This window comes from Pinus tabuliformis, chromosome J (assembly GCF_031772625.1).
Source record: "Pinus tabuliformis cultivar Carrire ecotype Pingquan chromosome J, CPIR1, whole genome shotgun sequence".
Taxonomy (NCBI): Eukaryota; Viridiplantae; Streptophyta; class Pinopsida; order Pinales; family Pinaceae; genus Pinus; species Pinus tabuliformis.
In genome coordinates this window covers 1,333,535,990-1,333,551,612 of record NC_142295.1, presented here as the reverse complement: position 1 = coordinate 1,333,551,612, position 15,623 = coordinate 1,333,535,990, and the positions used below count along the sequence as shown (strand labels likewise).

Here is a 15,623-nt window from a genome sequence, read left to right as displayed (position 1 = left end):
TTTACTATGTACATTTTGTAACTTACAATCCGATGGTCATGATATGTAGTGATCCGACGGTTCATTCTCTCCTTGGTATTACCGACACTTGATCTGTGGCTTAACACCCAATTGGTCCATGATCTCTATTTAAAGAGCATGGAGGGTCATTTGTAGGTTAACCCGTTCATGAGAGAAGCTTATGTAAATTTTCATTCTTTTATTAATAAATTGCCTGAAGTGGCTGCGTTGGCTCAGGCCGTGGACTGTTTCCCTCTTTGAGGGTTTTAACCACGTCAAAAATACTAGTGTATTGATCTGTGATCTGTTTGTGAGCGGTGTCCTTTGGTGTTCTGTCTGAGGAACTTACCCTGTAAATTCCTACACTATCAATATCACAAGAATCCCCAAAAAGAAGTCCATAAGTGATGCCCCTATCAATAACAAAGCTTCTTCATTTTAGGATTGGTACTTTTCCAATTTAAGTTGGGTGTCCTTTAATGTAATCTAATACATTGTTAAGGCTTCCATACTTTGGATTTTGTAAGGGAGCTCAAAGGAATGTGAATGTTGCAAGAATGATTAAGTTCATTATGATTAGTAGATTACCATTGAGCTATGGACTCAAACTATTTATGATCAAGGGTTAGAAGATGAGGATGGAGAAATCTAACAAGCTAATGGATATTCAAAGAATCTTACTAAATCTCATATAATAGATCTTTGTCAAAAACAATAATGAAATCACTCGAAATGGAAATCCATTAACATTGACATAAGATTTAGAGAAATAAGTAAACTCAATAATTATAAAGTTCAATATTTAGAGTTGCCACTAATTACAACAAAGTATGAGCAATCAATTCTTAGTCATTCATATATAGAAAGAAATATGAAGGAATCAAGATCGCTACACCAATTCTTATCCAGTTACATTTTATTAAGAGATAATCCGAAAAAAAGACAACCAAGAGGAGTCATGGAATCCTTTATTGCATCTCTTAAATAATGAGTCTAATGTATAGACATAAAAGAAAATACAATTATAGCGAGATAGAGCTTATGGAGGCGAATAAGGTAAGAGAGCACATCCAATGACCATGAGCTAAAGTGATATGCACTGATAATAAGCCAACTCGAAGAAAAAAATAGAAAAATATTCATTATTCCACGTACTACACATTTATCCGTCCAGAGAAGAGAAGATGGCTCATTGGTTAGAGTTTATCTTGTGTTAACACTTGCGCAATAAGAAATAAGTACAATCACTTTCAAAATAGTTTTCGACAAGGGGGTTGAAAATAGTTTTCGACCAGCAAATGCCTCGATTTTACCTCGGTGGCATGTCATTGCCTCATGCGCAAATATAGCATATTTGTCCTTTTTCCCCAAACATACACTCACCCTTAGGGTTCTTCTGTGCCCCTTTCTTTTACCTGTGGGATAATGCAGTGTATATAATTTTTTCCGCAAATTAGATTGATCTCAATTGTAAAATATATTTTTTTTTGAATATATGAATTGGAAAAATTAATTTATTATATTTTGGTGAATAACTATTAGTAAGTTTGCAAATTTATATTTATATTTTTATTTATGAAAGTGTTGAAGAACATATAAATAATAGTGTGCGATAATTCATGGTAACTATACTTATTTACATTTTGTTCGTGTTTTATGTAGATATTTGTTTAAATTATAATAAATATGTTATTTACTTGATTATGAGCTATTTTTGAAGATTTTAGTTTTGGGTGGTTTCCTATGAAGCTTAGCAATTGAAAATCTCTCGACATATATCTAAAAATCATGACATAAATATTGTAATTTCATAAAAAAAATATGGCAAAAAAAAATTGAGGCAATTATCCATCTTGCATTGTATTGCACCAACGTTGTAATAAAACCTTTATTCAATTAAATGTTTGAAAAACAATTTTTTTAATAATAATAAAAATTATGTATATATTTTTTAAAGTTAAACATTATAATTTACATTAGTCAATGCTAAACTAATAGTGGTAAAAAAAAAAGAAATCAATTGCTAAAATCTTACTTTTAAAAAACTAATAACTATAAATTAAACTTTGCACCAAATAATAAGATGTATGATTTCATAAAAGCATCTCTATCCTTTTTTTAATTAGATAGAGGCCAAACCAAGTTTGGTGAAATGTCATCCACCATTTCTTAAATAGGCTTTGAGAATTCTCCACTTCTAAATGTATAAGGGCAACCATTAAAACTTCTGGCTAACACACAAAATAAGGGGGCAATTATCGTAGTGCTCCTCGTAATCCGAGAGTTGGCACAAGCACACCATATCCAATATAACATTTTAGAGTTGAGCAACAAGATTGACACAAATTATGACATTGTACCACACTTAATAAGTTAGGTTTAAGGTTAAACGTAACATTATTTCAATTTTTATTCAATAAATCAAAGTTTATTTTTATTTTTATTTAATTTAAATGTGATAATGTGATTGACACAAATTATGACATTGTACCACACTTAATAAGTTAGGTTTAAGATTAAACGTAACATTATTTCAATTTTTATTCAATAAATAAAAGTATTTTAATTTAATTTAATTTTATTTAATTTCAATGTGATAACGTATTTTTTTTAATTTTATAAAAAAATTATAATGGTAATAAATTGTTATTTTATATATTAGCGTAATTATATAAATTAAATGGTTAGAAAATGTAGATAGACAATAATTTATAATAAGTTCAAAACATTTAATAATGCATTTTATGTTGTTTTTGGGACCTCAGCGCGAGAGTTGGCTCCAAGGATGAACCCTAGATTTGCCGCCTCCTTGCCCTCGGCCGCCATTGGGTCTTTGAACGCCCCTGCTGCGGATGGTTTCGAGAGATTCATGCACAGGTTAAGGGTCTTTTTCCTCTCTGCAGATTCGCAAGATGTCCATACCATGAACGCCGGCGCCGCAGACATGGATGCTCATGCAGATCTCTTTGCCGAGAGCTCTGGGGTAGCATGGCCTCAGCCCCCTGCTTCCACAATGCGCTTATGTGGCCCTCTTCAGAATGCTGGCGCAGCAGCCAAGGACGATCACGCCGATCCCTTCGCTGCTTCTCCTCGGATCTTGGCTTTAGGGAAGGAAGGGTTTGCACCGATTGGCTGTACGCCTCTTCTGCCCATGGGGCAAAGCCAGGAAACGAAAATCAATCAACGCGTATGCCTCCTCTCTTCACAGATCTGCAGGGGAAAGAGGCATTCGGACTTTTCTTCCTCATTCCAGATACAAATCAAGCTCATTACAGGCAAAACTATGCTACAATGGGTAACCCAGATGGATCTAGTGCAGAATCTCAAGCATACACTGAACATCAAACTGGGGATCCCCTCTGCAGCTCAACGGCTTCTCCACGAAGGTAAACAACTAGAGGATCTCCATCCTATTTCTTTTTACGGCATTAAGAAAGATGCATCCATTATTTTAACCCTTCGTTTGAGAGGAGGAGTTGCTGGAGAGTCATCCTCAGCTAAGGCATTTTCATATAAAGATGCAGTCCATGCTAAGAAGCCTGAAAAGACAGTTCCACCGGTTCAGGCTCCACCCAAGCCTTTTTTGGTTGACAAATCGGAGGAGGTTCCCTCTGTTGAGATCTCTTACTCGGACCTGGCAGACGATACCCCAAAATTTGTTGAAAGGGCCATCATCTGCAGATTCAATGGGCTCTGGCCACGCTCAAAGGATCTTTATGACTGGATCAATGACAACTGGACTCACCGTTGCAAGATTTACTTCTGTGCAAAGGGATATTTTATAGTGTTGTTCGATAATCTCGAGTACTACGAAAAGGCCTTAGAAGAAGGCCCTTGGTTCATGGGTTCGGCAGGTCTCTTCTTAACTCCATGGTTCCCAGACTTTGACCCAGCTTCTGCAGTTATCACTAAAGCCCCTGTCTGGATCAGACTTCCAAATCTCCCAATATACCTGTGGAGCACAGAAGTATACAGGCAAATAGGCAACACTTTGGGTTGCTTTTTAATGGGAGATTACGAGAGGGAACGGCAAGGTCTCTACACATATGCTAGAATTTGTGTGGAGCTAGATTTAAGCAAGGGATTGCCAGAGCAAATCAATCTCAAGATCAATGACACTGTCTGGACCCAGTTTCTAGATTACGAAAACACTGCCTTCCGATGCCGTCATTGTCACCTAACAGGGCACCTACAGAACTCCTGCCCATCGCTGAAAACAAGATCGAAAAAGGGAATCTTCGCAAAAACCAAACCCAAGCGTTGGGCTCCCTGTCCTCCGCCGCCAGCTGGGAGCTCCTGCTCCCCAAGTTCAGAGGATGGGGAAGGCGATTTAGAACCGGACCAGGCGCCTCAGCCGATGGATCCGCCAATGGATACTATGGGGCACACCCATGACACAGCAATCTCCCAGAAACGCGCCCATGAGACCTCCTCTGAATCAGAAAAGGAATTCCCGATGTTAGAGAATTCCAGTCTTCAAGTTGTCTTAGCTCATTCTCCCCATGATGGCTGGACAAAAGTCAACAAAAAGAAAGGGAAAAAACAATGTGTTGTAGTTTCTGCCCCTATGGGGTAAAAGTCAGTTAGTCAGTCTGTGATCTCTAGTCATCTGTTGTAGCTATGAGTTTGAATCTTTCCTCTGGGACCGAGGTTGATGGATCCATCATTTCCGGTCTGCCGGTCTCTTGCTTCTCCTGATTGTACTATATTTTACTTAATAGAATTAGTCTTTATCGAGAAAAAAAAAATGCATTTTATGTTGTTAAAATTAGAAAAATTATACAAACTAACTAAAAAGATTTGATTTGTCTTGGCTTTTGATAGATTCAAAGTTAATATGGATCTAGATTGGTTTAATTTCACATTTTAAATAGGCTATATTCCACATGAATACCATGGGTTCTCAATTTTTATTATTATTTTATTTTTATGGAGTTTTTTTTTAACTATGGTTCAGGGTCACTGAGTGGCCACTACATCCACAGGTAATAATCCAGGCATATCCACATGAAGGGATCTACCCATTGGCTTATTCGTCAAGTGGCCCTACATCCACAGGTAGTAATCCAGGCATATCCACATGAAGGGATCTACCCATCGACTTATTGGTTAAGTGGCCTTGGTCAGGGTGAGTGGCCACTACATCCATGGGTAATAATCGAGGCTTATTGGTCAAGTGGCCTTACTCACGGTCACTGAGTGGCCACTACATCCACCGGTAATAATCCAGGCTTATTGGTCAAGTGGTCTTGGTCACGGTCACTGTAGTGGCGTGGCCTTAGTCACGGTCATTGAGTGGCCACTACATCCATCGGCAATAATCCAGGCTTATTGGTCAAGTGGCCTTGGTCACGGTCACTGAGTAGCCACTACATCGGTAATAATCCAGGCATATCCACCCGAAGGAATCTACCCATCGACTTATCTGGTCGGGCCTAACCTCAAGGGCATCGAGGAGATTTTACCTTGTGACCTCCTAATTGGCAAGGTACTTAGCAACATGAAGTTGACCAACTGAGCTATCCCTTGGGGCTATTTTATAGAGTTAATTTTTTTTTACTAAGTTAAAAGGTTTACATTACATTACATTAATCTTTCTATTTTATGTTATCTAATTTGACTTAAGTCAAAATGTTAAACATTACATTATAACATCTCTAACATATTAGGCTCTCTGCACAAAGATCCATCTGAAATCTGAATCTACCAAGAGTTGAGAGGGATCAAATCTCTTTTCACTCTAAAGAGGTTTGCATCTCAAGAGATTTGATCCCTCTACGCGCATGGTAGATTTGAATTTAAGATGAATTTAAGTTGGTTTAATTCACCCCTTTAAATAGGCTATATTGCACATTAATACCATAGGTCAATACCATGGGTCATTTTCATTTTCATTTTTATTTTTTATATGGTTATTTTTATTTTTATCTTTTTATTTTATTTTGACTAAGTTAAAATGTTTACATTACCATAATATTTTTATTTATTTATTTATTTTTATGTAATTTGGCTTAGTTAATATGTTAAACATTACATTACAACATCTCTACCATTCTGGGTTGGAGAGCATCTCTCAGCGTAATTATTATTATTATTAATTATAAAAAGAATTAATATGTAAATTAACACACACACACACACACACACACACATATATATATATATATATATATATATATATATATATATATATATATATTAAAAATGGAACAAAAATTTTAATTATAAAGATTTACCTCCACTTTACCATGGAGATTCTTAATCTATAAATAGGCTTTGTTACAAAACCATGTGCTAATAGCATGACTTATCAATACCACATCCCCTAAAAAACATAATTCACTCCATATAACACTTGTTCATATAACATTTTTTAATTAATCAATATAGTTAAGAGGTTAAAAAGAGCATATGACACATCATATAACATTTTTTAATTAATCAATATAATTAAGAGGTTAGAAAGAGCATAACTATTTAGAAATAAATCTCAACCATTGATTTGTGTATATTATTATGAATATTTTAGAGTATACTATGGAGGTTAAATATCTGCCATCCATTTAATAATCATTAATAATTAAATTAAAAATCTAAATACCTTATTCCAAAATAAACATGTCCAATAATTCTACATCTAATATGAAATTTTATCTTCTAAAATAACTATTAAATTATATATTAAAGGCCAAAGAAAATAGCCGCATGTTCCTATAAAATCTTAGCAATATGCATGATATCAAAACAGGTGTTACTACCCGCAAAAAAAACATTTAGGCAAAAAATACACAGGTGAGTTAGCCTGATACAAGAGCCAAACCACCCAATACAAACGACTATAAGAAAAAGTCTTATTGGTCTCAAAAAATGTCTATAAGATATTATGAGACTAAAATGAATTTCTGTCGTAGACTTTAATCGTTATAGCGTATTCAATTAACCTTCAAAGATCTAGGGGTTAAAGCAATATAACGTGTGGGTAACAGGTGAGGAGGGACGTATGGTGGGTTGTAGTTTATTTTAAAGGAAAAATTAAATGAAGTATGCTGGGGTCTGAAGACACAAAAAACAATGAGGCAGAAGCAATAGTAATGTATAAACGTTTAATTGTTATAAAGGTGAAAGGAGTGTGACAGGTGATGGTGGTTTGGTTGCGGATTTAAGACATATGCCATAGTTATTAAAATATATCCTAAATTCCTTGGTGCATTACAAATTTATGGGAGGAACATAGCCCATGTTTGTTTTATATAACTTTTGAAAGACATAGCCCATGTTTGTTTTATATAACCTTTCATTTAACTTAGCTCTTAGGTTGAGCATAATTGAGGTGTGATGGAGGGTCGTGCTCGTGAAGGTCAGGGTTAGTCTAGGGCTTCCGTTCTCTTTCCTGAAGCCCGTCTCGGTTCTGCGCATTGCTCCCTGCACTCCTCACCGTCGCTGACACCCGTCTCCATCGCTTCTCGATCTGTGGAATCAATGGCCGACATTATGGAGACAGAGGCGGTGGACTATTCGGATGAACCTTTTCCGGATAGGGTTATATTCCATAATCCCTGCTTTGCAACTGGCTCACCGTCTGCACCGCCTTCGCCGTCTTCTGGCCCGGTATCTGATCATCCTTCGCCCGTTGATTCTCTCCCCCGGCACGGCTCGGTTTCGCACTTTTCTGGGCCTCCATGTGACCCCCCCGCTGCGGAGGCCCCTCCACCTTCTTTCGACCCTCTATCACCATCTATTTTTCTTGATCCGTCGGTAAACCCCCCGGATCCGGCCCCGACGCACACTACCTGTGCGGGATCTCGCCCTCCTGGGTGCATCGATCCCCCTGCGGTCAAGGAAAAGCCGGACAAGCCCTCCCCACAGGAAGGTGTACCAAACCCCCTGTTCGACCATCCGTCAGCTCCCCGTTCATGCAAGAAAAAGTCGAAGTGCATTAAGGCTACTACAAGAGACATCACCATCCGATTTGGAGAGGATTCGAATTTAGGAGATTTTGCTATTATGGCCAATACTGTGCTGGTAGGGCATGTCCGGGGCAGGACATATACAGCTAAACGGTTGTCGCATTGGGTGAATGAGATTTGGGGAGGAATGCTTATTGATCTGCCAGAAGTACATGTTCTACCAAGGGGATGGTTCTCTCTCCATTTTTCTGAAGAAAGCTACACGAATATTGTTCTGGCTAGGTATTGGCATATCGGAATGGCCCCGGTCCTCCTCAAGAGATGGAGCCCACTTTTCGACCCTGAACGTGAACAAATCGGAGCTGGACCAATCTGGGTACGTTTGCCAGGTCTTCCATTACAGTACTGGCGCGAAGAAGTTTTCATCAGGATCGGTAATGCTCTAGGCACCTACTTAGATCATGATCGCACATTTGTGGAATCCAGAAGCAGGACACTCGCTCGTATATTGGTACATTTAGATACTCGGGAGGGGCTGGAGGAAAAGATTACATTACAGTGGGGGAGACATATCAGGACCCAGATTCTGGACTATGAGGGTGTTCCGTTCAGGTGCAGGCGATGCCACAAGGTGGGGCACCTCATCAAAGATTGCCCTCTCATTCGGAAATCAGACGGTTCTCCGAGGAACACCCCTGCCCCTTCCAGGCCAGCCTCTCCTACTTCATCGCGTCCAATCTCTGCTGGACCGTCTCCGGTGGCTTCCTCACCAGTGGTGGATCCCGATCTCAGGCACTCTTCGCCACCATTGACCTGGGCTTGCTCAGTCGCAGGAACAGTTTCAGCCTCGGCTACTCTTCTTAATCCCTCACTCTCCTTTTCTGATCAGATTAATATTTCTGCTGTATCGTCTATTCAGCCATCTCAGTCCCCTCTCTATGTACCATCTCCGCCCACTATTGCCACCACTGGACCCTCATTGCCCTCTCTTGTCTCATCTTCCCCCCCGATCATCCTCTGCTGATTCTCCTCCTCACTCATACTTCCTTCGATCCCGATCTCATATCACAGACTCGTCGATCCACCGGTCCGGTCTCGGTATCATTGGGTCAGGGGACGGACCCATGCCTACCAGGGGTAGGAAAACAGATCTCTCAAAAGCTATTATGAAAGCTGGAGCGGAGGTTGTATCTGGGAGGCAATCTACCATCGATGGGGTCCTTAGAGCTGGACGAACCCCGCGTAGGGTTCCTCCATGAAGTGCTTATCTTATAATTGCAGAGGGCTGGCTAGTGCCCCTAAGAAACTAGCCTTGAAGCGTCTCATTGAGACTGAATCTATTGATATTATTATGCTACAAGAGACTCTTTGCTCTGCTGATCAGATCTCCAAAACCTTTCAAGCTCTGACTCCGGGTTGGTCATTTATATCTCTAGATGTTGCCGGTAGATCTGGAGGACTGGCAATCGGAACTAACCCCCGCTCTATTAGAGTCGATGCCACGTGGGGAGGGACTGGTTACTTGGGTCTGGACTTCTTTTCGGCTGACCTAGGCATGGAACTCAGGGTGGTGAATGTATATGGCCCGTGTAATCACAGAGAGCTATTCTGGCAGAGGCTCCTACACCTCTCTCTTATCGAAGGGGATAAGACTATCATCGGTGGTGATCTCAATTTCTCACTAGGGTTCAGAGAATCATGGGGATCGGCGGCACAAATTGACTCTATTACTGATTATATGACCAACCTGTTAGAGCAGACTAACTTTGTAGATATCCCCATGCAAAAACTCCTTCCGACTTGGAGAAATAGAAGGGTTGGGGATGCTGCGTTGGCCCGTAGACTGGACAGATTCATCATGAAAGATTCGCTCCTTCACCAGCTGCACCATTACAAGCAATGGGTAGGATCGGGTGGTTTATCGGATCATTTGCCTATATATTTAGAAATTCAAGGGCCCTGCAAAAAACCAAAGGCCCCATTCAAGTTTAATCACACCTGGCTGAGAGACCCGGCCTACATTAAGATGATCTCTGATTACTGGCTTGCCCACCCCATTAATGGAGGAGAATCTTTGGCTAGGGGGTTTTGCAAAAATCTCACAGAAATCAAACACCTCTCCATTAACTGGGCTAAGGAAAAGCATGCCCGAGATACAGCTCATCTCACACATATTGAATCAGAATTGAGCGCTCTTACTGATGAGCGAGGGCTGGGATTCATATCAGCAGAGGATAAGGGTCGGCTGATCGAATTGGAAAACCAGAAGGCTTATATACTCAAGGAGCGAGAGGAATCCCTGAGACTAAGGAGCAGAGCAATCTGGTTACAAGCAGGGGATGAAAACTCGAAATTTTTCCACAGTTATGCCAAAGGAAGAAAGGTGTCAAATACTATTTGGCAATTACCTACGCCAGAAGGAGATATGGCTGACTCCTTCAATAAGCTGGCTCATCTTGGGATAACTCATTTCAGAGGTCTCTATAAGAGTCCCCGAGAATCAAACCTCCCTGACATCATCAATATAGCTAGACACTTTCCGAGATTTGTTGAGGAGGATGATGCAGAGGAGCTCAATGCTCCAGTTACTTCTGGGGAACTTGAAGGTATATTAAAATGGTTCAAAAAAGACAAGAGCCCAGGGCCGGATGGCTGGACCATTGAATTCTACCTGGCTTTCTATGATATTCTGGGTCAAGATTTGCTGAAGGTTGTGGAGGAAAGCAGGATCTCGGGGTCTTTATATCATGCCATTAACTCGACCTTCATTGCGCTCATTCCTAAATCTGACTCCCCATCTTCTTTTGATGATTATAGACCCATCTCCTTATGCAACTGCCTGTACAAAATCATATCCAAGATCATAGCCAACCGATTCTATCCAGACATATTGCCCCCCAACAATTTGCGTTCCTGGACTCTAGACAGATTCATGAAGCTATTGGTTCGGCACAAGAAGCAATTCATTCAATCTGGACAAAGCATCTCAAAAGCATCATTCTCAAGATTGATCTATCTAAAGCCTTCGATCGTGTCAGTTGGCTATACATCAAGATGATGCTCATCCACCTTGGATTCCCCCACAGCTACATCACTTGGATTATGGCCTGCATTACATCCCCATCCTTCAGCATTCTCATAAATGGCTCAGCCTCACCATTCTTTCATTCGGAACGAGGACTGAGACAAGGTTGTCCGTTGTCACCTCTGCTCTTTCTCATTGTCATGGAAGGATTAAGCAGGCTTATTGCATCGGCTAAAAGGAACGGAGACATTCATGGGCTGCGGATCTCCGATGATTGCTTTCTCACTCATCTACTATTCGTGGATGATGTGCTCATTCTATTGGATGGCAGTATTCGGGATTCTAGGAATTTTTACAATATTCTTCGCCTCTTTACCTCTGCTACAGGTATGATTGCAAATCACTCTAAATCCTCTATCACATTTACTCGCACTACTGTACAAGAAGCTCAAGTAGCACAGCAGGCTTTTCCCTACTGCATACATCCATTGGACAGAGGGCTCAAATACTTAGGGTACTGGCTCAAACCCACATGCCAAAGAATTGTTGATTGGGTTTGGCTGGTTAATAAGCTGGAAAAGAAACTTACTGTGTGGAGCTTCAGATACTTGTCCAGGGCTGGTAGATTGATTCTTATTAAATCCGTCTTGGAAGCCACACCAGTCTTTTGGATGGCAATGGCATGGATACCAAGAAGCATTCTAGGGCGCTTAAAACAGATCTGTAACAACTATCTCTGGAATGGCAATCAGGACAAAAGAATATTTGCCTGGATAAGTTGGCAAAAGATAGCACTTCCGAAGAAATGGGGTGGCTGGGGACTCAAAGATCTTCCCTCTTTTGCACAAGCTATAGCGGCAAAAATGGGTTGGTCTCTAATGACAAGTCAGAACCTCTGGGCACATATTTCATATCACAAATACATATGGCCTCAGAGTTTACTTGACTGGATCAGATTACCTTCATGGCAGACTAGAGGCTGCTCATCGGTGTGGAAGGCACTGATTCTTTCTCTCCCTCACATTCGAGACCACCTGGTTTGGAGAATAAATGATGGTTCACTTGGTAGGATTGGACTCGATCCTTGGATTGGAAGTGGGGGAAGGCATATACTAAGCAGAGATCTCATCAGACATCTTCATTCACGGGAGATCAAGGTCTTTGCAGATATCGCAGACCAACAAAATACCAATATTTTCGCACAGGCTTGGAAGTCAGCTGCGCAGCTTGATCTTCCCCCACAGTGGCAACAGGAGTGGCTGGAATTTATATATGCATTAACTGAATCGCATATAAGAATAAAACAGGGGACTGATGAACTTGTATGGTGTTTGGCTGACAATGGCATATACGCCCCGAAGCCTGGATACTGCACTCTAATTCAGCATAAAAAGCCCGAAATTGTTATTAAATGGTGGAGCGATATATGGAAGCTTGCTGCCCCACCGCGCATCAGACTTTTTTTCTGGTGTGCTCTCAAGGATATCGTACCTACGGGAGATCATTTAATCCACAGAGCGATATATGGCCCATCATGGTGTATACTGTGTAAAGCAGATTCGGAATCCACTGTACATCTCTTCCTGCAATGCACAGCTATAAGACATCTCTGGCATAATCTATCCACGTCTATCGGTTTTACTGGATCTTGGAACGGCGGAGACTTACAAAGCGCTTGGGCAGACTGGAATAGCAGATACTCTCGGTCCAAGCTTCAGAACCTACCATCGGTGGTCTCTTGGCATATCTGGAAGGCGCGCAACAGATATATCTTCGACAACCGGACTGTATGTTGGGCTAGAACAGAAGCCAGCATCATCTCCTCTTATCTAGAACTGCCTGAACCCACTCCCTCTAGGGTGCGGAGCATAAATCCTCCCCCTATCATTGACAGAACCGTCCCTTGGGCCTTCTTCGACGGTGCCTCAAACCAAAACGGTTGTGGGGGGGGGCTTCATACTTCACATCAGTGAAAACCAACAATATAAAGTCAAATTGGGACTCGGAGTGGGCTCAAACAACTTTGCTGAACTTATGACTCTGCGTCACCTTCTACATTTCTCTTTGGGACATCAGTGTCTACATCTAAACATATTTGGGGATTCTTTGAATATAGTGAACTGGTTCAATCAATCTTCAATATGTCATATACACACCCTCAGCAACATATTGTATGAAGCACACAATTTTAAGGCAGCTTTTACCCATATCTCTTGTACTCACATATACAGGGAACATAACAGCAGCGCTGATCAATTATCCAAGGAGGCCACGATACTACCCAGAGGCGAATGGATAATACTGGAACAGCAAGGATCTGAAGAATACAGATATTACCACAGGCCTTACATAGACCAGCGATACCAAAGGAACAACAGTCTTTGAACCGCATAATGATTTGAAAAACTGATGTTTTTAGAGCTATTATTGTTTCTATGATATATAGAATGAATACTACGGACCCTGTGCGGTAATATCAGCTAGATGTTTAACTGACTATACATATGCTTCTGGTACAAAAACAGATCACCCTGCGTGGCGTATCTGATTTAAAGGCTCTGATAGTGCATATGCTTTTTGCATCTACTATATGTAATTTTCTCTCTTAATGAAAATTACGGATTTTTCCAGTGGAAAAAAAACTTAGCTCTTAGGTTGGATTATCCATTAATCTCCCTATTTTGTTTTCGTAAAACATGAGAAAAATATACTTTTTGAGTCAAAACAATGATCCTTTGAGTAAGTTTGGAGAATGTGAAATTTTTAAGAGGGATTTGGTGAAACAATGGTCTTAAAATGATTGATGTCATATAATTAAGAGTGGATAATGAATTTAAATTCATCAATCACATAATTTTGTTCATATAATGTAAGATTTATGTTATGTATGTGGGTTATTGAGAATGTCTTTGGTTATAATTTTGTTCATATAATGTAAGATTTATGTTATGTAGGTGGGTTATTGAGAATGTTTTAGGTTATGGTTCAATGTTATTCTTGTTATTGTTATTTCTATTTTTGGATCTAGCAACAAATAAATGTTGGAAGTGAGTTATGGTGTTATGGTTGTGTAAGTTTTTGCTTAAACTATATGTAAAATTGAAGTAACATTGGCACATTGTTATGGCATAAGAAATTTTTTGCATTTAGTGTGAGATAAAAGAGTTTTAGATAGGATTTAAACATTGTGACCATGAGGCAACATAAGCATAGTGTCATGAAGTTTACCATTTGTTGGAATCATTGGTAGGAAGAATTGAACAATAAATTTAAGGCATAAGATCAAGTTAGGGATTAGTATGAAATTGAGACCATAACACACTTTTTGGAACTTAAGGAAATGAAACTTATGTGGGAAGCATGTTTGTCGAGGGGGAGGAGGGTGTGTGATTGGTCACCTTTGATCTTGAAGGAAAAGAAAATTGAGTATTCTTGGGTATTGGGAGATATAGAGAAAAATGAGGCAAAAACAATAACAATGTATAAAGGCTTAGTTGTTGTAAAGTAAACAAAGCACAACAAGTGACAATGGTCAATGATTCAATATTTTTGTCATAGATGTTGAAATATGTCATATATACCTTGGTGCATCACTAATTATTGGGAGGAACAAGAAATATATAGCCACCATTTTTCTTTATGTAGCCCTTCAATTGACCAAGCTCCTAGGTTGGCCAATGCATCAACCTCTCCATTTTTCCTTTGCAAAACATGAAAAGGAACATACCTTCTCAAATTCTCAAGTTAGAATTATGATCCTTTGGGTGAGTTTGGATAGTTTGAAGTTTCAAACAGGGATTTGGTGGAACAATGATCTTAAATTACTGATGTCATGGAGTCAAGAATGGGCAATAAGTAAGGCCTCTCCACTGTTCAATGTGATTATGTTCAATACGGTGTGAGTGATATGTTATGCAAATGGGTTTATTGGCAATGTCTTGTAGTTTACTTCAATATTATTCTTGTTACCTCTACTCTTAGCTATAACAATGAATGTGCATTGGAATCAAAGCTAGGGTGTTATGGTCGTGTGATCCGAATTTGGATCCTTAAACTCACTTAAAGCTACCTGAACTCTGTAAAAACTCATACTGAAGTTTAAAGTCTTGTGGATGTCGAAGCCTATCAGAAATAACCTCTGAACAATGACAATTTGCTGTCAACATGGAGCAACGAGGACCTTCGGACAAAGCACGCTGACCGAGGCCCATGGAGAGTGCACAGTGGCACAAACTAGAAGTTAGGAAGTTCGGATCAGAAAACGGAGGCCGTTTCTGATGCGCAATTAGTGTTGGGAAAAACCCCTCGAAATGGAAAGGCCCCAAGCACTTGGTCACAAGGGAAGCCAGAGAACCGTGGGAAAAGCGCCGAAAATAGATAGCGGGTCCTACGCTCCAAAACCGGCGATATATCGGAGGTGTTTCAGGTGATAAGCAGGTTTGTCAGCAGAACGAGCGATTCCATACATTGATTGACGCGTAACCGGTGGATGAGAGAGAAAACTGCTCTCTTCGCGGGCTAACATCCTAGCAAGTCAACCGTGCAATAAGAGCGATAACCGTAGGATCTGGAGGCCCCAGATCTAACGGCGGAGATTGTGCTCGATGGGAAACCGGCTTCGACGGAGAAAATAAGCTTCGGCACATAAAGGTTGAAGTCCGATTGGACCGTTGAGTTGGCGGATGAATCAT

At 40.2% G+C, this 15,623-nt stretch overlaps 1 protein-coding gene and 1 pseudogene across 1 annotated transcript; one reads left to right on the top strand and one right to left on the bottom strand.

The window, feature by feature from the left end:
* Positions 1–1,215: 1,215 nt before the first annotated feature.
* On the bottom strand, positions 1,216–1,347 carry LOC149232276 (U4 spliceosomal RNA; annotated as a pseudogene).
* Positions 1,348–9,162: 7,815 nt separating this feature from the next.
* On the top strand, positions 9,163–13,898 carry LOC149232275 (uncharacterized). The gene is made up of 3 exons (XM_089381867.1): positions 9,163–10,513; positions 11,140–12,719; positions 13,887–13,898. Exons 1-3 carry the CDS (start codon positions 9,163–9,165, stop codon positions 13,896–13,898), a joined length of 2,943 nt encoding a protein of 980 aa, XP_089237993.1.
* The last annotated feature ends 1,725 nt before the right edge of the window (positions 13,899–15,623 follow it).